Genomic DNA, 22577 nt, shown 5'->3' with positions numbered 1-22577 from the left:
TGGATGAGACCATCCAGCCAGTTCCTTATCCATCTAACAGTCCATCCATCAAACCCATCTTTCTCCAATTTAGCAACAAGGATGTTGTGGAGGACCGTGTCAAAGGGCTTACAGAACTCCAGGTAGATGACATCTGTAGCTCTTCCCTTGTCCACCAATGCAGTCAGTCCATTGTAGAAGGCCACCAGACTAGTCTGGCACAATTTGCCATGAAGCTCTCAACCTGTGTACTGCTGTTTTTCAAGGACAGCTCTGTGCAATCAATCCATTTTTTTTTTACGTAGAGGGCAACACCCCCCCCCCCTTTCCTTCCTTGCCTGTTCCTCCTCAACAGTTTATAGTCATCGATTGCAGTGCTCCAGTCGTGTGATTCATCCCACCAAGTTTCAGTGACAGTGACAAGATCAGAGGTTTCCAGCTGCACAGTGGCTTCCAGCTCCTCCTCTTCATCACCCATGCTACGTGCATTGGTATAGTGACACTTCAGTTAGACTGTCGACTGTCTCACCTTTTTGGTGGAAATATATTTAGAAGGGTTGGGGGGGCATTCCTCACTACTCCGGTAGGTGCGCTCATCCACCCTGTTGCTTGTGAGTACACAAGTGTCACGGCTTTGAAGCCCAGCCCCCAAGTTTGTTGGTTTAAAGCACAATTCACTAAGTCAGCCAATATGCCAGTGAAAATTCTCCTTCCTCTTCTAGATAGGTGGATCCCATCTCTCCCCAACAGGCCATATTCATTGAAGAATGTCCCATGACCAAAGCCCTGGTGATGACGCCAGTCACCAAGCCAGGTGTTGATCTGCATGATGCGTTGATTTCTGCCCACACCCCTATCCTTGACTCTCAAGATAGAGAAGATCACTTGTGCCCCCAGAACTCCGAAGTCCTGCTTGATCTTGCCCAGGCTATGCTTTACTGTGTCATTGGTGCCCACATGGAAAAAAGTAGGGGATAGTAGCCTGCACTTTTAACCAGTTGTGGCAGTCTCTTTGTGACATCCTGGATTTTGGCTTCTGGCAAGCAGCAAAGTTCCCTTGACTGTATATCAGGCCGGCTGATGGGTGCGCCTCTGTGCCTCTCAGCAGAGTTGCCCACTACTAGCACTCACCGCTTCCTTTTGCGACTTTCAGTGTGTGCAACTGGTGCGGTTTCCCCCTGTGAGTCTTGCACATTGGCTTCATTCACTGCCAAGACTTTGTATCTGTTGCTGGTTGGTACATATGAGGAAATGGGGGCAGAAGTGATATGTCATGCTGCCACAAGTTACCAGAGGCCATTGGTGAAACACTGGAACAGGTTGCCCAGAGAGGTTGTAGATGCCCCATCCTTGGAAACATTCACGGTCAGGTTGGACAGTGCTCTGAGCAACCTGATCTAGCTGAAGATGCTCCTGCTCATTGCAAGGGGGGCTGTGTGTGGACTAGAAGACCTTTAAAGGTCCCTTCCAACCCAAACCATTCTATGATTCCACGGTACCTTCTTCTCCAAGGTGCTGTCTGTTTGTTGTTGACACTCTTTGTCTGGTAGGCCTTGGAGGTCAGTGCCATGGAGCCCTAATATTTCTTCTTGCAATGCCTCAAATAATACTCTCTTTCTTGTTCCCCCTCCCTAATACAGCATAGCCTGCTGACTTCCTCCTGCAGCACCTCCACCCACTGCCTGAGTGATTCCACTGGAGGGCACCTTGCACAGGTGGAGCTTGCACCCTCCTCCACCCAGGAGTGTGGGGTACAGACTTTACAGTCCTTCACCTGGACAGCAGCTTCCCTGATAGGAAGCTCCATCTGGGTGGCTGCCTCCACTCATCCCAGGCTAGCCTGGCTAGATAGATGGGCTCCCAGCTGCTGCAGAGCACAGCCCTCCCCTAGTCTCTGCCACCATGCTTCTGACAATCTCAAAGTACTGCCTAATAAGCTCTTCTAATTCCCTGGAGACCTCAAGCTGCTGGGTAGGTTTACACAGCCACCAGCTAGCTGGGGTGACCATTGGGGCTGCAGATTAAGCTTGTGGGTGAGCAGAACAGTCAGCAGCCCGACAACTGGTAGAGTGCACCACCCTTCTCACATGAAGCGCCACACCGCTCCCCTCAGGAGCTGCTCCCTGTTTGCACACCCTTGTAGCTAGCGCTCCGCTCCGTAGGGACTGGTTATATGAGGCTTCCCACGGTTTGAACTGGCCACAGGGACCGTCGGGACTGCCCAACTCTCGCCCGCCCCTCTCGCGAGACCTGTCACCTGCCAGCCAGTCCCTACACACACACAACCCAAGGGTACCGGGGCCCAGAAACTCCCTCAAACATCCCCCGGGGACCTCAGAAACCTCGCACTCATCTCAGCATGCGGCAACAACTGCTGCTGCTACTGCTAGCACTGGCTTCCCATGTTTTGAACTGGCCACAGGAACTGCCAGCATCCACATCTTTAACATCCATCAGTCTCTTACAAATATTAATTACAGCAAAGGTTTAGCTTCCTGAGGCAAAACAAGCTTGATCTTGCTGGATGAGAAATACTTCAGGTTGCTTGTCATCAGTGTTTTTCACCATTTACATACAGGGACAAAGCCCTGAATGAAAGCAGAGCCCAATCAGAGAGGGACTGACATTTTAAAACCATGCATTTATATTGCTTGGCACTAGAAACACTTCTAACAAAACTCTGTGCAAATTGAAGTCCTGCCATCAATTACATGTTCACAAAGATTCAGGGTTAACTTTTTATTTCTCAAAAGCTTAGACTTCTTGGGTTGATGTTGAGACGACTGGATAGATCAGAATGACAGGTCATTCCCTTATTTTAAGGGGGATAATTTTCTTTCTGTTGTGCCAGCAACTGGACCAAGTGGGTGTCTAAGTGCAACAGGAGTGAGGAACATAGATCAGAGGGCCCATGTGTCTTTTTACGCTCTGGTTGATATAATTCTCATGGAGAACAAGATCTGTCCTGTATCTTTCCAACTCTTGCCATTACGCTTACCCTTTTTCTTAATTATCTGTAGTTTTAAAATTTGGGATAAATATATTAGTTGGTAATGTTTTCTTTTTTTAGTGGACTAAATTAGTAACAACAACTTCTTATACTTGTAATTGTACTGGGTTTGGCTGGGATAGAGTTAAATTCCTTCACAGTAGCCTGTATGTGGCTATGTTTTGGATTTGTGGTGAAAAAAGTGTTGATAACACAGGGATGTTTTAGTTATTGCTGAGCAGTGCTTACACAGTGTCAAGGCCTTTTCTGCTTCTCACACTGCCCTGCCAGTGAGTAGGCTGGGGGTGCACAAGAAGTTGGGAGGGGAAACAGCCAGGACAGCTGACCCCAACTGACCAAAGGGATATTCCATACCATATGACGTTACGCTCAGCAATAAAAGCTGGGGGAAGGAGGAGGAAGGGGGGGACGTTTGGAGTTATGGGGTTTGTCTTTCCAATTAACCGTTACACATGATGGAGCCCTGCTTTCTTGGAGAAGGTTAAACATCTGCCTGCCAATGGCAAATAGTGAATGAGTACCTTATTTTGCTTTGATTATGTGCGCAGCTTCTGCTTTACCTGTTAAACTGTCTTTATCTCAACCCATGAGTTTTCTTATTTTTACCCTTCCAATTCTGTCCCCCATCCCACTGGGAGGGGGAGTCTGTGAGGGGCTGTGTGGTGCTTAGTTGCCAGCTGGAGTTAAACCACGACAGCAATGCGTAAGGATTCTTATTAGAATGTTGTGGGGGACCATATCAAAGGCCTTACAGAAGTCCAGGTAGATGACATCCATAGCTCTTCCCTTGTCCAACAAAGCAGTCACTCCATCGCAGAAGGCCACCAGACTAGTCTGGCACAATTTGCCCTTGGTCACTGGGCACAGAGGTGAGGGTGGCTGGTATGTCGTTCCCATGGTCCTCCTTTTTACCCTCTTTAAGAATGGGTGTGATATTTCCCTTTTCTCCAGTCACTCAGGACTATGCCTGACTGCCACGACTTTTCAAATATGATGGAGAGTGGCTTGGCAATTACATCAGCCAATTCCCTCAGAACCCTGGGATGCATCTCGTCGTGTCCGGTGGACTTGTGCATGTTCAGGTTCCTCAGGTGGTCTTGAACCTAATCTCCTGTGATGGGTAGGACTTCACTCCCCCAGTGCCTGCCTTGGGATTCAGGGACTCAAGAGATGTGGGAAGAATGATTACCATCGAAAACTGAAACAAAAAAATTGTTGAGTACCTCTGCCTTCTCCATGTTGGTTGTCACCAGATTCCCTGCCCTATTTATCAGGGGGGTATGATTTCTTTTGTCTTCCTTTTCTGGCCAACGTATCTGTAGAAGCCCTTCTTGTTATTCTTCACATCCCTTGCCAAATTCAGCTGCAGCTGTGCCATAGCTTTCCTGATCCCATCCCTACACAGCCAGGCAGCGTCTCTATATTCTTCCCAGGATGCGTGCCCCTGCTTCCACTGCCTATGCATTTCCCTCTTGAGTTTCAGTTTGACCAGGAGGTCCTTACTCATCCATGCTGGTCTCCTGCCTGCCTTGCTTGATTTCTTGCACATAGGAATCAATAGTTCTTGTGCTCTAAGAAAAATGTCTTTGAAGAGCTGCCAGCTCTGTTCAGCTCCTTTATCCCTGAGGGCTGTTACCCAGGGAGTCCCATCCACTAATTCCTTAAACAACTGAAAGTTTGCTCTCCTAAAATTCAGGGTCGCCCATATCCCTCAAGACCGTGAATTCCACCAGGGCCCCCAATACTTGCTACTTTGTTCTCGAGCTTCAACTATATAAATAATTATGTATACACATAGCCACACATATATATTAACTTGCTCATTGTAGAATCATAGAATGATTTATGTTGGAAAAGACCTTTAAGATCATCAAGACCAACTGTTAACTCAGGACTGCCAAGTTGACCACTAAACCATGCCTCTAAGCACCACATCTACGTGTTTTTTGAACACTTCCAGGGATGGTGATTCCACCACCTCCCTGGGCAGCATGTTCCAATGCTTGACCACCCTTTCCGTGAAGAAATGTTTCCTAATATCCAATCTATACCTGCCCTGGCGTAATTTGAGGCCATTTTCTCTTGTCCTATCGCTTGTTACATGGGAGAAGAGACATACCCCCATGTGTTGGGTCTGGCTGAGCCCCATAGCATCCCTCATAGTGCTGTGCTTGTATTGCAAAAGCTAAGAGAAAGGAGGAGGAAGGGGGGGGGGAGGGGGGGGGGTGGCATTTATTATTTACAACACTTTTCTTCTGGAGCAACCACTACACATACTTAAGCCCTGCTTTCTGGGAAGTGGCCAAACATCATCTGTTGATGGGAAGTAGAGAATAACATCTTTTGTTTTCCTTCGCTTCCACGTGTGTGACTGGCTATCGCTTCATTAAACTGCCTTATCTTGACCCACAAGGGTTTTTTCCATGTTTTTTTCTCCCCCCATGTTCTGCTGAGGAAGGGAGTGATAGAGCGGCTTGGTGGGCGCCTGGCATCCAGCCAAGGTCAACCCACCACACCCCAACTGTCTACAACCTCCTTTCAGGTAGCTGTAGAGAGCAATAAGGTCCCTCCTCAGCCTCGTCCTCTCCAGGCTAAACAACCCCACTTCACTTAGCTGCTCCTCATAAGACTTGTGCTCTAGACCTTTCACCAGCTTCGTTGCTCTTTTTTGGACGTGCTCCAGCACCTCTACGTCCCTCTTGAAGTGAGGGGCCTAAAACCGAACACAGTATTCGAGGTGCAGTCTCAGCAGTGCTGAGTACAGGGGGACAATCACTTCCCTTGTCCTGCTGGCCACACTATTTCTGATACAAGCCAGGATGCTATTGGCCTTCTTGGCCACTTGGGCGCACTGCTGGCTCATGTTCAGCTGTCTGTCGACCAGCATCCCCAGGCCCCAGGTCCTTTTCTGCAGGACAGCTTTCCAGCCACTCTTCCCCAAGCCTGTAGCCTCGCATGGAGTTGTTGTGACCCAGGTGCAGGACTCGAGGCACTTCTCCTTGTCGAACCTCATCATACAATTGTCCTCGGCCCATGGGTCCAACCTGTCCAGATCCCTCTGTAGAGCCTTCCTACCCTCAAGCAGATCAACACTCCCGCCCCCCCCCCCCCCCAACTTGGTGTTGTCTGCAAACTTACTGAGGGTGCACTCCATCCCCTCGTCCAGATCATCAATAATGATATTAAACAGGACTGGCCCCAATAATGAGCCCTGGGGAACACCACTTGTGACCGGCTGCCAATTGGATATAACTCCATTGACTACCACTCTTTGGGCTCAGCCATCCAGCCAGTTTTTTACCTAGCATAAAGTACACCCGTCCAAGTCATGAGTAGCCAGTTTCTACAGGAGAATGCTGTGGGAGACAGTGTTAAAGGCTTTACTAACTTCCAGGAAGACAACATCCACAGCCTTTCCCTCATCCACTAGGCGGGTCATCTTGTCATAGAAGGAGATCATGTTCATCAAGCAGAACCTGCCTTTCATCCAGCCATGCTGGCTGGGCCTGATCCCTTGGTTGTCCTGCACATGCTGTGTGATCGTAGTCAGGATGATCTGTTCCATAACCTTCCCCGGCACCGAGATCAGGCTGACAGGCCCGTAGTTCCCTGGATCCTCCTTCCTGCCCTTCTTGTAGATGGGTGTCACACTGGCTAACCTCCAGTGTTCTGACCTCCCTGTTTAGCCAGGAGTGCTGATAGATGATGGAGAGTGTCTTGGCGAGCATTTCCACCAGCTCCCTCAGTACCCTCGGGTGGATCCCATCCGGCCCCATAGACTTGTGCATGTCTAAGTGGAGCAGCAGGTCACTAACTGTTTCCTCCTGGACTATGGGGACTTCATTCTGCTCCCTGTCCCTGTCTTCCAGCTCAGGGGACTGAGTACCCTGAGGATGACTGGTCTGACTATTAAAGACTGAGGCAAAGCAGGCATTAAGTACCTCAGCCCTTTGTGGCAATGTTTCCCCCCGCATCCAATAAAGGATGGAGATTATCCTTGGCCCTCCTTTTGTTTCTAATGTATTTGTAGAAACATTTTGTTCTTATCTTTGATGGCAGTGGCCAGCTTAAGTTCTAGCTGGGCTTTCGCCTTTCTAATTGTCTCCCTGCATAACCCAATAACATCCTTATAGTCCTCCTGAACTGTCTGCCCCTTCTTCAAAGGTCCTAAATTCTCTTTTTTACCCCTGACTTCCAGCCAAAGCTCTCTGTTCAGTCAGGCTGCTCGTCTTTTGGTACATGGGGACGGCCTGCTCCTGTGCCTTTAAGACTTCCTTCTTGAAGAATGTCTAGCCTTCCTGGACCCCTTGGCCCTTCAGGACTGTCTCCCAAGGGACTCTGTCAACCACTCTCCTAAACAGGCCAAAGACTGCCCTCTGGAAGTCCAGGGCAGTGTTTTTGCTGACCCCCCTCCTTACTTCTCCAAGAATCAAAAACTCTTGTCATTTTGTTATCGCTATGCCCAAGACAGCCTCCGACCACCACATCATCCACCAGTCCTTCTCTGTTCGTAAACAGCAGGTCCAGCGGGGCATCTCCCCTGGTTGGCTCACTCACCAGCTGTGTCAGGAAGCCACACACTCCAGAACCTCCTAGAGTCTTTCCTATCTGCTGTGCTGTATTTCCAGTGGACATCTAGTAAGTTGAAGTCCCCCACGAGGACAAGGGCTAGCAATTGTGAGACTTCTCCCAGCTGCTTGTAGAATGTTTTGTCCGCCTCTACATTTTGGTTGGGTGGTCTGTAATAGACTCCCACCAAGATGTCCGCCTTGTTGGCCCTCCCCCTGACCCTTACCCATAAACATTCAACCTTGTTGTTACCATCATTAAGCTCTAGACAGTCAAAACACTCCCTAACATACAGGGCTACCTCACCGCCTCTCCTTCCCTGCCTATCCCTTCTGAAGGGTTTGTAGCCATCCATTGCAGCACTTCAGTCAGGCGAGTCATCCCACCATGTTTCTGTGATGGCGACTATGTCATAGTTTTCCTGCTACACAATGGCTTCCAGCTCCTCCCGTTTGCTGCCCATGCTTTGGGCATTGGTGTAGATGTACCTCAGTTGGGCTATCGATCTTGCCTCCAACACTGGCATGCTGCCCCCAGGCTCATCTCTAGCGAGCCTGGTTTTATCCCCTTCCACCTTCAAATCTGGTTTAAAGCTCTCTCAATGAGCCCTGCTAATTCCTGACCTAGAATCCTTTTCCCCCTTTTAGACAGGTGAACCCCATCTGTTGCCAGCAGGCCTGGTGCCGTGTAAACTGACCCATGATCAAAAAAACCAAAATTCAGCCAGTGACACCAGGCCCGGAGCCAGGTATTGATCTGTGTGATCTTCCAATTACTTGCACCATCAATACCCTGCAACTGGCAGGATAGAAGAAAACGCTACTTGAGCTCCTGATGCCTCAACCAGTTGCCCCAAGGCCTTGAGGTCTCTCTTGATTGCCCTCAGAATTCTTGTTGCTTGGACTTTATCGCTGCCCACCTGAAAAAAACAGTAATGGATAATAATCAGAGGGCCCTACTAGACAAAGGAGTTCTCTAGTAATGTCCCTTACCTGGGCCCCAGGGAGGCAGCAGACTTCCCTATGGGTTGGGTCTGGTTGGCATATCGGGCCCTCTGTTACTCAGAGTGGAGTCACCAATGACAACCACCTTTTTTTTTTTCTTAGCAGAGCTGGGTGTGACACATGGGGTTGAAATTATCTGTGGTACTTTAAATTTATTTCCATGATTAAAGCATCTTGATTCTCTAAAGATATGTTTATTTAAGAGCTGTCATTGGGCAGAAGTCATGAGTCCACTGTGCTTCATGAGTTGTTGAGTTCACTCAAGACATGATTTCTTAGATTTGCCTGAAATACATGTCTTTTTTCTATTGAAGTTTGAAGGAAATATGTTTTCTGAAATTATCCTCTCTAAGAGGAGGACTACATACTAATATCAAAGTGGAACTTTACCAGTATTCTGTTTTTTTCTTGACAGCTGGAAGATGGACACACTTTATTTGACTACGATGTTGGACTAAATGACATAGTTCAACTGTTGATACGCTCTGAATCTGAAGCTCCTACCACTTCTGTGACAAATCAGAGTGGAGAGGTCAATCCATGTGCTGTTTCCAAATGTAAAAACAAAGTCAAAATAGCAGCCAGTAGCAGATCACCGAATCAGCCATCTACATCAACTCACTTGTTTCTTATAGATCCTGGCATTGGATTGTACAAGGTATGTGCAAGTTTTGAAAGTAGGGGCCTTATCTTGCTTCTATCACTTTTTTTGCTTATACAGGCCTGTATCTTCAAACAGTTTTCTTTCATGACCGGCTTTATGACAGTGGGACTGAGAGAGTCAATATTAGTTTGCATCGTGCAGTTTAAAATAAATCTTAAACTGTGTTAAAAAAGCATTTAATGTTTAGAAGCTAAAACTGGTAGAACACTGGAAAAGGTTGCCCAGAGAGGTGGTGGAGTCTCCACCTTTGGAGATATTCAAAACCTGACTGGATCATGGTCCTGGGCAACCCATTCTAGCTGACCCTGCATGAGCAGAGAGGTTATACTAGGTGATCTCAAGAAGACCATTTCAACCTAAATGACTCTGTGATTCTGTGAACAGATGCAATTGGAATATATTATTAGCTAACACATACTGCTTAATAACCTGTCCTGGTTTCAGTTGGGATAGAGTTAATTTTATTCCTAATAGATGCTACAGTGCTGTGGTTTGGATTTAGGATGAGAATAATGTTGATAACACGCTGATGTTTTAATTGTTGCTATGTAGTATTTCCCCTAAGTCCAGTACTTTTCAATTTCCCATACTCTGCCAGTGAGCAGGTGCACAAGAAGCCGTGAGGGAGCATAGCCAGGATAGGTGACCCGAACTAGCCAAAGGGATATTTCATACCATAGAACATCGTGCTCAGTATATAAACAGGGTGAGCTGGCCAGGGGTCACTGATTGCTGCTCAGGGACTGGCTGGGCATCAGTCCACGGGTGGTGAGCAACTATATTGTGCATCACTTGTTCTTTCCCTTCAGCTTTTATTCCTTTCTCTCTTTTTGTTATCTCTTTTCATTACTATTATTGCTATTATATTTTATTTCAGTTATTAAACTGTTCTTATCTCAACCCACGGGTTTTACCTTTTTCCGATTCTCCTCCCCATCCCACTGGGGGCAATGGGGTGGGGAGTGAGCGAGTGGCTGTGTGGTACTTAGTTGCTGGCTGCAGCTAAACCATGACAGTACTTTCTAGTGCCCAACATGGGGCTCAAAGGCTTGACATAATGACAGATCTGACCAAAGCATGTTAAAACAAATCTGTTATAAGCATTTAATATATTAGTTTAATACTTGCTGGTCACAATGTTGATGTATTTGTTCTCAGAGTTGTGGCGCTTGGTCTCAGAGTTATGTAACACCTTACAGCATATGCTTACTCTTTTGGTATTTATCGCCTTTGGGGCATGGGCTAAGGTTATAATTTTGTTGTACTTTGTAATACCGGCTTATGATATGACAGAATTGCTGGTTGTGAAACTAATCTGGTATTTGTACTCAGCATTGCTGTCACCTCTCTACTTCGGGAGCCATCTATTGGAAACTACTGATAATTACACCTTTTGACTTGTCTCCTTGGAGAGCCAACCTATGGAGACATCTTCCTACATCTTCCCCTTCTCCTCCAGTCTAATTACATTAGCATTTGAAAATTTTGAAAAAAATTAATATCCCTGGGATGTTGAAACCAGAGTGGTCCTATTGCTAGGAACCATGAATGTTGTTCAGTCTTGTTTAGGTTTAAGCAACTATTTGTGGCTACTCAGACCCAGGCAACAGGCACTGCAGCTATTCCAACCCCTGTAACAAGCACTGTAGCTACTCCAACCCCAGCGACAGGCACTGCAGCTACTCAGACCCTGGCAGTGGGTGATGCAGCTGAACCAGAGGACTAACCCATGCTAGTATCAATCTCCCCTATACACAAGAAGAAAGAGACACAAAAGACGGGTTGTTTAGTAAAGGAGGATGAAACAGGGACATAACAAGAACAGGAGGAAGAGGCAGAACAAGAGGTATCCACTCAATCCCTATCCCCAAGTGAGCTGTTTGATATTCAAAAAGATTTCAGCCATCATCCAGGTGAGCACATTATCACCTGGCTGCTCTGATGCTGGGATATGAGGCTAGTAGCCTGGAATTAGAGGGTAGTGAAACCAAGCAGCTGAGATCACTTTCTAGGGAAGAGAATATTGACAAGGCAATTGAAAGAGGGATGCAAGTCCTCAGCCTCTGGAGGTGACTGCTGTCAAGCATGAAGGAAAGGTATCCCTTCAAGGAAGATGTTATATGTCATCCAAGCAAATGGCCCACCATGGAGAGAGGTATCCAATACCTGAAGGAATTAGCTGCACTGGAGATGATTTATTATAACCCGAACAGCATGCAGTTACCCACAGATCCCAACAAAGTCTGATGCACACAACCCATGTAGCTGAAATTTTTATGGAGTGCACCATCATCATATGCCAACTCATTGGTAGTAATGACCTATAGACCAAAAGGCACCAATGGTGGATGAAGTGGGTTGCCAACTCCAGCAATACGAAGAAAATCTCTTCCTCCTTATGGAATTGCAACTCAGCTGTGGAAAAACTGTCTGAAAAGTGTGAATAACTGTTCCAGGAGTTCTAGCAACAAAAAGATGATAGGTCCAACTCCCCACCTGTATGGACCAGTAGCTCAGCTGTTAACAGCAAGTATTCCTTTGCTCAAGAGAGAGGATATAGAGGGTACACACCACGGGGTACCCTGTGGTTTTACACGGAGAGGACATGAGGAGGTGGGATGGAAAATCCACCTTGACCCTAGAGGCACAGGTACTTGAATTTCAAGGAAAAACAATCACAAATGGGGATTCTTCCAGGAAAACTACTGCTCCAGTTTCCAGTGGGCAGTTTCCCAGACAGAGTGGAAGGGCTGATCTTACTTCTGATCCTAGGGAAGTGAATTCTAATACGTTTTAACAAGAAGTGGAGAATCCTATGATCAGGGTTAAGGGGACCCTGCCTCCAGCCATGTGGTTTACTGGACTGTGTGGATCAGATGGCTGGCACATCAGACCCACAGGAGGATAAGGCTCCAGTAGATGCCAGTGCACAGTGTACCCTAATACCATCAAGCTATACAGGGGCAAAATCCATTTGTATTTCTGCAGTGACAGGGGGATCTCAACAACTAACTATATTGGAGGCTGAAATAAGCTTTACTGGGAATAAGTGGCAAAAATATCCCATTGTGACTGATCCAGAGGTTCCATGTATCCTTGACATAGACTACCTTAGGAGAGGGTATTTCAGGGATCTGAAAGGGTATTGGTGGGTCCTCTGGTTTCAGCCAGATAGAGTTAATTTTCTTATTAGTAGCTGGTGCAGTGCTGTGTTTTGGATTTGGTGTGAGAACATTGTTGATAACACACTGATGTTTTTGGTTGCTGCTGGGTAATGTTTATACAAAGTCAAGGGCTTTTCAGTTTCTTGGGCTCTGCCATCAAGAAGGCTGGAGGGGTATGGGAAATTGGGAGGGGACACAGCCAGGACAGGTGACCTGAGCTAGCCAAAGGGGTATTCCATACCATATGACACCATGTTGAGTATATAAACTGGGGGAAGAAGAAAGAAGGAGAGGACATTTGGCATTATGGCGTTTGTCTTCCCAAGTAACCGTTATGTGTGATGGAGCCCTGCTTTCCTGGAGATGGCCAAACACCTGCCTGCTGATGGAATGAATTCATTGCTTTGCTTTACCTATTAAATTTTTCTTATATCAACCCTTAAGTTTTACATTCCTTTCCGATTCTCCTCCCCATACCTCTGGGTGAGGGGTGAGGGAGTGAGCAGCTGCGTGGTACTTAGTTGCTGGCCGGGGTTAAACCATGACAGTGAGTTTTTGGTATAGCTCCTTGGAGATGGAGGAAAATAAGCAGATGTCTACTTTTCCTATTCTATTAGAGGAACCTTCTATTATGTGGTTGCTGAAGGTCTGTCATGATTTAACCCCGGCCGGCAACCAAGCACCACACAGTAACATGCTCACTCCCCCTCACCCAGAGGGATGGGGAGGAGAATCAGAAAGGAATGTAAAAGTCAGGGGTTGAGATAAGAACAATTTAATAAGTAAAGCAAAAGCCACACACACAAGCAAAGCAAAGCAAGGAATTCATTAATTACTTCCCATCGGCAGGCAGGTGTTCAGCCATCTCCAGGAAAGCAGGGCTCCATCACACATAATAGCTACTCAGGAAGACAAACACCATAATGCCGGATGGCCCCACTTCCTTCTTCTTCCCCCAGTTTATATACTCAACATGACGTCATATGGTATGGAATACCCCTTTGACTAGTTCAGGTCAGCTGACCTGGCTGTGTTCCCTCCCAATTTCCTGTGCCCCTCCAGCCCTCTCGCTGGCAAGGCCCGAGACGCTAAAAAGTCCTTGACTTAGTATAAACATTACCCAGCAAAAATTATTAGTATTATCCAGAAACAAGCATTACCAACCGAAAATTGGTTGAGGTTCCCCATGACTGGAAAAAGGCAGACATTACACCCATCTTCAAGAAGGAGGATCCAAGGAATTACAGGCTTTAGAGCAAGAATAACGTATTTTTTTTATTTCACTAGCTCTTCTAACTCCAGTAATTTAGAAAACAGTCAAGTTACCTTAGTAAATGTCACTCCCATTTTTTCTTCCTGTTTAGCATGCTTCTAAAACTTAGGGCCTCATTAATATCTTTTGATTGATGCACCACCAATAAACAGCTACACCTGGTGCATCTGTCATCACTCTTTCAGTATACTGAGCATCTACAAGTACAAAAAAAAAAGATGACATCTTCCAAACACATAGAAATTCCTAGCCTCTACAAAGCATGCAATGATTTTGTTATTTAGTTGCTCCTTAGGGAGTGCAGCAGCCCAGAACACTGCAAACAGAGGTGCAGCCACTCACTAGCAGGGGCAGTTTGTGGCGCAAAGCACCTGGGATGCTGCAGGGGCTGCTCTCAGTTTGCACGGCAGTTTGCACACAGAAAGGCTGACTCCTCATTAGGGAGGATCCGGCTCACAGAGAGCAGCAGATACTAACAACACGGCTGTGGTGCAGAGGGGACGCTGAGGACTGCATGGAGCTGCTTGGAGATTGTGCAGTGATGGTCTCAACATAAAGCAGGGCACGCTCCCTAGCACTGACTGGTGATAATGCCCTTGGCACACTGGAGGCCTTGATCCAAACAGAGTTGGGGTGGGGTGGGAGGATGCCACTTCCCAGATCTCGGGCTGCAGAGTGCGCCTGGGGCCTCTCTGTGGGACTAGGGGCAGTGGTGGCATCTCCTGTGAGAGAGGTGCTCTGGTTGAGGTGCTGAGCGAAGGAGGTGCAGGAAGAGGTGAGCAGGCTGCAAATCATCAGGGAGGACAATGAGGAGATTGACAGGGTCTTTGCAGAAACTCTGCAGAGACAACAGCCTGAGCCACACAGAGCAAGGAAGGAGGGACAGCTAGAGGCCATGGTCAAACAGGTAGCTGAGGGTGGCTGTCAAGGTGGAGAAGGCTGGAAGCTTGTGACTTTTGGCAAATGGAAGAAAGGTTCCTGCTCCACCTGCAGACTTGCAACTGCCCTGAGTATAGTGCCCTGGGCACTGGTGAGGACAAACAAGACCCTTCAGGGTATGCATCAGAGTCAGCTGAGCCCAAACCTTATGTCTGCACAAAGGGAAAAAGGAAAGGGACCCTCTCCTGTGGGGGACAGAGGCACCTACCTGCTGACCCAAACTGATGTCTTGGGAGGCTTTTTGCTTGCCAGGGGCCAGGATACGGGATGTTGCAAAGGGACTGCCAAGGCTTGTCTGGCCCTCAGACTATTACCATGTGGGCACCAATGTTACTGCCAGGGATAACCTGGAGTATTTCCACAAGTGACTACAGAACTCTGGGGGTGAGGGTGAAGGGCATGGGGACCCAGCTGGTATTCTCCTCCATACTGCCAGTAAGGAGGAAAGGCTCAGGTAGAAGTGGACTCATCCAGTGGGTCAAGACCTGGCTGTGTGGCTGGTGTCACAGGCAGGGCTTTGGCTCCTATGGCCATGGGACCCTCTTTGAGGAGTGAGGGCTACTGAGCAAGGATGGGATACATCTGACAAAGTGGGGCAAGAGTGTTTTTGCAAACAGGCTTGCTAACCGAGTGATGCGGGCTTTAAAGTAGATATGCCGGGGGAGGGTTTCCGTAACCTGAAGAGAAGTGAAGGCACAAGGGGCAGAACAAACATATCTGGGGGACAGCATGACAAGGGAGGCTCTCACACTTGCCCTGTAAAAGCAGCATGACTTGGGGCCCATCTCAAATGCCTGAACAGAAATGCGTGTAGCATGGGGAACAAGCAGGAGGAATTAGAAGTCTGTACACAGTTGCAGAGCTATGACCTCATTGGGATTATGGAGACGTGGTGGGATAGCTCTCCTGATTGGAGTGCTCCAGTGGAGGGATACATGCTCTTCAGGAAAGATAGGGTGGGCAGGCGAGGAGGAGGGGTTGAGCTCTACACAAAGGAGCGGCTTGAATGCATGGAGCTTTACCTTAGGACAGGTGACAAAGCAATTGAAAGCTTGCGGGTAAGGATTAGAAGACAGACTGGCACAGGTGATGCTGTACTAGATGTCTGCTACAGACCTGATCAAGAAGAAGAGGTAGATGAAGCCTTCTTTAGGCAGCTGGAGAAAGCTTCACAGTCACAGGCCCTGGCACTCATGCGGGACTTCAACCACCCCAGTATCTACTGGAAGGACAATACAGCAGGGTGCAAGCAATCCAGGAGACTTCTGGAGAGTATGGAAGACTATTTCTTGATGAGGGTGATCAATGAACCAACTAGGGAAAACGCACTGTTGGACCTGCTACTCACAAACAAGGAAGAACCGGTTGATGGTGTGAAGGCTGAGGGCAGCCTTGGCTGCAGCGACCACGAGACTGTGTAGTTTAAGATCCTGAGAGGCGTGATCAAGACAAACAGCAGAATTACAGCCCTGGACTTCAGAAGAGCAGACTTTGGCCTGTTCAAGGACCAGCTTGGCAGGATCCAATGAGAAATTGCCCTGGAGGGCAAGGGTGCCCGGGAGAGCAGGTTGATCTTCAAGGACAAACTCCTCAGAGCACAAGAACGGTCCATTTGCAATGTGCAGGAAGTTGAGCAAGTGTGGCAGAAGGCCAGCATGGATGAGCAGACAGCTCCTGACCGTGCTCAGACACAAAAAAGAAGTACACAGGAGGTAGAAGCAGGGGCATGCTACTTGGGAGGGATATAGAGACCGTGTGCACAAATAGAAATGCAGTCAGGAAAGCCAAAGCTCAGCTGGAGTTGAAGCTAGCAAGGGAGGTGAAGGGCAACAAGAAAGTTTTTTTTTAAGTAAATCAGTAGCAAAATGAAGACTAAGGAAAGCATGAGCTCATTGTTCAATGGGGCAGGGGATCTCGTGGCAAGCGACAGGGAAAAAGCTGAGGTACTCAGATGCCCTTTTTGCCTCATTTTTCACAGTAAGGTATGCCCTCAGGCCTCCCAGTTCCCTGAGAATCCTAGCAGAGTGTGTGGGGGTGAAGCGGTAGCCACAGTGGAGGAAGAAAGCCTTAGGAATCACTTAACCCACTTGGACATACGCAAGCCCAATGGGATCAGATGGCATGCATCTGGGGGTGCTGAAGGATCTGGCCAGTGTCACTGTGAGGCTGCTCTCTATCATCTGTGAAAAGTCATGTAACAATTGGAAGAGGTTCCTCATGACTGGAAAAAGGCAGATATCACACCCATCTTCAAGAAGGAGGATCCAAGGAACTACAGGCCAGCCAGCCTCACCTCAGTCCCTGGAAAGGTTATGGAGCAAATCCTCTTAGAAGCCATTTCTAAACACATGAAGGACAGGAAGGTGACTGGGAGCAGCCAAAATGGCTTTACCAAGGGCAAATCATGCCTTACCAACCTCATTGCTTTCTATGACGTGGTGACTGGTTCTGTTGACAAGGGGAGGGGAGGGGATGTTGTGTACCTTGACTGAAGAAAGGCTTTTGGCACACTCTCTCGCAGTCTCCTTTCCACCAAATTGGTATGATATGGGCTGGATAAGTGGGTGATAAGACGGGTGGAAAATTGACAGGACTGCTGGGCTCAAAGAGTTTTGATCAGTGGTGCAAAGTCCAGCTGGGGTCCAGTAACTAGTAGGGTCCCTCAGAGATCAGTACTGGAACCAATACTGTTTAATGTCTTCATTAACAACCTGGATGAGGGGACAAAGTGCACTCTTGGCAAGTTTGCAGATGACACCAAATTGGGGGGAGCAGTCAATGTGCTGGAGGGCAGGGCTGACCTTCAGAGAGACCTGGACAGGCTGGAGAAATGGGCTGACAGGTACTTCATGATGTTCAACAGAAACAAATGCCAAGTCCCACACCTGGGCTGGAATAACCCTGTGCAACAGTACAGGCTGGAGGCTGACTGCCTAGGAAGCAGCTCTGCAGAAAAGGACCTGGAGTTCCTGGTGGACAACAAGTTGAACATGAGCCAACAGTGTGCCCTTGCAGCAAAGGAGGCCAACAGCATCTTGAGCTGTATTAGTAACAGTGCAGCCAGCAGTTCCAGGGAAGTGATCCTTTCCATCTCTTGTCTTGGCACTTGTGAGACCTTATCTGGAGTAGTGTCCACTTTTGGTCGGTCCCCAGTACAAGAAAGACATGGGCGTACTGGAGCAAGCCCAGTTCCTTTGTGTGCCTGGACATGGCTTCCAGGAGGATTTGCTCCCCAACCTTCCCAGATTGACCAGTCTTCATCTCCTTGGATTCTCCTTCTTGAAGATGGGTGTGATGTTTGCCTTTTTCCAGTCATCAGGAACCCTCAGGGTCATCTTGTCTGGTTCCATGGACTTGTGTATGTCCAGTTGGCTGAAGTGCCCCCTAACTCAGTCTTCCTCTACCGTGAGTAATACTTCCCTGCCCCAGAGTCTGCCACTAGGCTCAGGGATCTGAGAGACCTGAGGGCCAACCTTACGGAGCTCCTTAGTCTTTTTGATGTCCTTAGCTATTAGATTACGTGCTCCAGTGAGCAGTGGGCAATGTGTTTTCCTTAGCTGATGCTGTACTTGTAGAAGGCCTTCTTGTTGCCCTTTACATTTCTTGCTAGTTCCAACTCCAGCCAAGCTTTGGCTTTCCTAACTAAATCCTTGCATGTGTCTCCATATTCCTCCTGGGTAGCCATTCCCTGCTCCCACCTTCTGTGTACTTCCTTTTTGTCTTTGAGCTCAGTCAGGAATCCCCTGTTCATCTATGCTGGCCTTCCGCCACACTTGCTCGACTTCCTGCATGTCTGAGTGGATTATTCTTGTGCTTTGAGGAGGTTGTCTTTCTGAGGATCAACCAGACCTCCTGAGCCCTTTGATCCCTTAGGACAGTCTCTCATAGTATCCTGCCAAACAGGTCCTTTAACAAGCTGAAATCTGCTCTCCTGAAGTCCAGGGTTGTAATTTTGCTGTGTGCCTTGCTCACTTCTTTCAGGATCTTCAACTTCATCCTCATCGTGGCTGCTGCCAAGGGTGCCATTGACCTTTATGTCCCCAACCTGTTCTTTGTTTGTGGGTGACAGGCCCAAGATCTTCCCCTAGTTGGCTTGTTATCTCCATCAAGAGCTTGTATTCAACACACTCTAAAAAATTCCTCGATCGTTTTTTGTCCTTTCATGTTGCCTTTCCATCAGATATTGGTGTTAGATATTGGTTAGAAAAAAAAACGGTCAAAGTCCCTCATGAGTACCAGGGCCTGTGATTGTGTGGGCTTTTTCCAGTTGCATAAAGAAGGCTTCCTCTACTTCCTCTTGATCAGGTGGTCTATAGCAGCCATCTCTCCAGTGTCGTGGTTTAACCCTGGCTGGCAACTAGGCACCACACAGCTGCTTGCTCAATCCCCACCCAGTGGGATGGTAAAAGTGAGAAAACTCGTGGGTCGAGATAAAGACAGTTTAACAGGTAAAGCAAAAACTGCGTGCACGAGCAAAAAGCAAAATAAGGAATTCACTCACTACTTCCCATCAGCAGGCAGGTGTTTAGCCATTTCCAGGAAAGCAGGGCTCCATCATGCATAACAGATACTTAGGAAGATACACCCTGTAATTCTGAATGTCGTGTGTCCCCCCCTTCCTTCTTCTTCCCCCAGCTTTATATGCTGAGCATGACATCATATGGTATGAAATATCCCTTTGGTCAGTTGGGGTCACCTGTCCGGGCTCTGTCCCCTCCCAACTTCTTGTGCACCCCCAGCCCACTGTCCTGGTTTCGGCTGGGATAGAGTTAATTTTTTTCTTAGTAGCTAGTGCAGTGCTGTGTTTTGGATTTGGTGTAAAACCAATGCTGATGGCACACTGATGATTTTAGTTATTGCTGGGTAGTTTTTGTGCTAGGTCAAGGACTTTTTAGCATCTCGGGCCTTGCCAGCGAGAGGGCTGGAGGGGCACAGGAAGTTGGGAGGGGACACAGCCGGGTCAGCTGACCTGAACTAGCCAAAGAGATATTCCATAACATGGGATGGCATGCTTGGTATATAAATGGGGGGCTCTGTGTAAATGGGGGGCTCTGTGTGTGTGTGTGTGTGTGTGTGTGTGTGTTGGCTGTGGCCTGCAGATTGTTGCTCGGGGACTGGCTGGGGATCGGTCAGCCAGTGGTGAGCAGTTGTATTGTGCATCACGAGCTTTCTTTTCTCCCTTCCCTTTGGATTTCATTCCTCTCCCCTTCCCCCTCCTTTCCATTATAACTGTTGTTGTTGTTATTATTATTTTATCTCAATTATTAAACTGTTCTTATCTCAACCCTCGAGTTTTACATTCCTTTCCAATTCTCCTCCCCACTCCCCTGGGTGAGGACAGAGTGAGCGAATGGCTGCATGGTACTTAGTTGCTGGCTGGGGTTAAACCATGACAGTCCTTTTTGGTGCCCAACGTGGGGCTCGAAGGGTTGAGATAACAACAGGTCCAACCAGACTGTGTTAGAATTAAATTGTTGTCAGTATTCATTGGACTGGGTTAATAATCATCGGCCGCAATGCCGACTTCCCTGCTCTTGAAGTTACTGCCCACGGTCTCAGGGTTGCGTTATTTAATTTACTTGCAGTAAGTGTTCCCCATTGTGCTGTTTGTTCTCCTTGGGACCTGGGCTAAAGTTATCATAGTGTTGTACTATATAGTACTGGTTTATGATATGATGCACTCGCTGGTCGTAAAACTAATCTGGTCTGTGTATGCGGTGTTGTTGTCACCCCTGTGTGTCGGGTGGCCCCTGGGGGGAGGGGAATGCCAACAACTGCACCTTTGGCTTTTTTTTCCCAGAGAGTCAGCCTATGGGTGGGGTAGACACCTCCCCCTTCTCCCCAGGGCTAATTACTGAAGCAGTTAGGAGTTTTGGAAATCTGAATATCTTTGGTCTATTGGAGGCACCGTAGCGCAGGTCCTGACCCTATTGCTAGGAATAATGAATGTGGTTTTCACCTCCTGGTCCTGGTGGAGATTTAAGCGACTAATTGTAACTACTCTAGCCTCCATGGCAGAAACAGCAGCTGCTCCAGCATCACCTGAGGCTACTCCAGCCCCCACCGCAGGTGCTGCGGCTGCTCCAGCCCCTGTGGCGGGCACTGCAGCTACCTTGGCCCCCGCACCGAGTGATGCAGAAGACCAGCCCATGTCAGTATCAGTGGCTCCTATACATAAGAAGAAATGGAAACAGAAGCAGCTCATTTGGGAAAGGGGGAGGATGAAGCAGGGACATCACAGGATCAGGATGAAGGCGGCGAACAAGAGGTAACCTCTCAATCCCTATCCCTGAATGAACTGTGGGATATGCGGAAAGATTATGCCCGTCAATCAGGTGAACACCTGGGTGCTTCGATGCTGGGATAATGGGGCTAATAGTGTAGAGTTGGAGGGTAGGGAAACCAAGCAGCTGGGAACACTTTCTAAAGAAGGGGACATTGACAAGGCAATTGGAAAAGGAACGGAAACCCTCAGCCTCTCAAAGCAACTCCTGTCAAGCGTTAAGGTATCCCTACAAGGAGGATATTACACATCGCCCAGGCAAGTGGACTGCAATAGAGAAAAGTATCCAGTACTTGAGGGAATTAACCATCAAAGGGATGATTTATTATGACCAGGATGATCCACAGTCACCCACGGATCCCAATGAAGTTCTGTGCACACGACCCATGTGGAGGAAATTGGTACAGAGCATATACCATCATCATATGCACACTTATTGGCAATAATGGGTTGGAAAGATGACACACCACCAACGGTGGATGAAGTGGTTCGCCGTCTCCAGTACTATGAAGACAGCGTCTCTACCTCCATCATCTCAGCTGTGGAGAGGCTGGTCCAGCAACTCGACGAGGATATATCCTACTCTCGACCTGTACAGACCCACATCTCAGCTATCAACCGTAGACGCCCTTCTGTTTGGGAGGGAGTATACAGAAGATACGCACCATGAGGTACCCTGTGGTTTGACCTGCAGGACCACGGAGGGGACATGAGGAGGTGGGATAGAAAACCTACCTCAACACTGGAGGCACGAGTGCGTTGAATTACAAGGATAAACAATCATAAATAAGGATTCTTCCAGGAAGGTTGCTGCTCCAGTCTCCAGAGAACAGCTACCCAGACAGAGTGACAGGGCTGGCTTTACTCTTGATCCTGTGAAAAAGAATCCTAATCTATTCTGGCAAGATATAAGTCTGCAGAACTACTACATGCTACATCCATTTCGCACCACTTGCCGTCCCGGTGGGCAACCCTACGACCAGGATTAGGGGGACCCTGCCTCCAGTCAGGTGGAGGACAGGGATAACCAGGTTTACTGGACTCTGTGAATATGATGGCCTGGCACATCAGACCCACAGGAATATAAAGCTCTAGTAGGTACTGGTGCACAGTGTACTCTACTGCCATCAAGCTATGAAGGGGCAGAACCAATTAGTATTTCTGGAGTGACAGAGGGATCTCAACAGCTAAGTGTATTGGAGGCTAGAATAGGCGTGACTTGGAACGAGTGGCAAAAACATCCCATTGTGACCTGCCCAGAGGCTCCATGTATCCTCGGCATAGACTATATCAGGAGAGGGTATTTCAAGGATCTGAAAGGGTATCGGTGGGCTTTCTGTATAGCTGCCTTGGAAACGGAGGAAATTAAGCAGCTGTCTACTTTGCCTGGCCTTTCAGAAGACCCGTCTGTGGTGGGGTTACGGAAAGTCGAAGAACAGCAGGCGCTGATTGCTACTACAGCGGTGCACTGGCAGCAATACCGTACCAACCGAGACTCCCTGATTCCCATCCATAAGCTGATTCGCTGACTAGAGAGGCAAAGAGTGATTGGCAAGACCCGTTCGCCCTTTAATACCCCATATGGCCAGTGCAAAATTCTAACAGAGAATGGAGACTAACAGTGGACTATCGTGGCCTGAATGAAGTCACGCCGCTGTTGAGTGCTGCTGTACCAGACATGTTAGAACTTGA

General features: G+C 48.0%; 1 protein-coding gene across 3 annotated transcripts in view; it reads left to right on the top strand.

Annotated features, from left to right (window-relative positions):
• The window catches only part of LOC129783150 (E3 ubiquitin-protein ligase UHRF2-like), a 169526-nt gene that overhangs the window by 37867 nt on the left and 109082 nt on the right, over positions 1 to 22577 (top strand). For 2 of the 3 annotated variants that reach the window (XM_055792985.1, XM_055792982.1), the window contains exon 2: positions 8978 to 9220. The exons of the other annotated variant lie outside the window; for it this stretch is intronic. In XM_055792985.1, the coding sequence (XP_055648960.1) occupies positions 8978 to 9220 (243 nt within the window). The remainder of the gene's footprint in view (positions 1 to 8977; positions 9221 to 22577) is intronic. 3 annotated transcript variants of the gene reach the window in all.

Source organism: Falco peregrinus, chromosome W (genome assembly GCF_023634155.1).
Source record: "Falco peregrinus isolate bFalPer1 chromosome W, bFalPer1.pri, whole genome shotgun sequence".
Taxonomy (NCBI): domain Eukaryota; kingdom Metazoa; phylum Chordata; class Aves; order Falconiformes; family Falconidae; genus Falco; species Falco peregrinus.
This window is presented reverse-complemented; position numbering and strand designations above follow the sequence as displayed.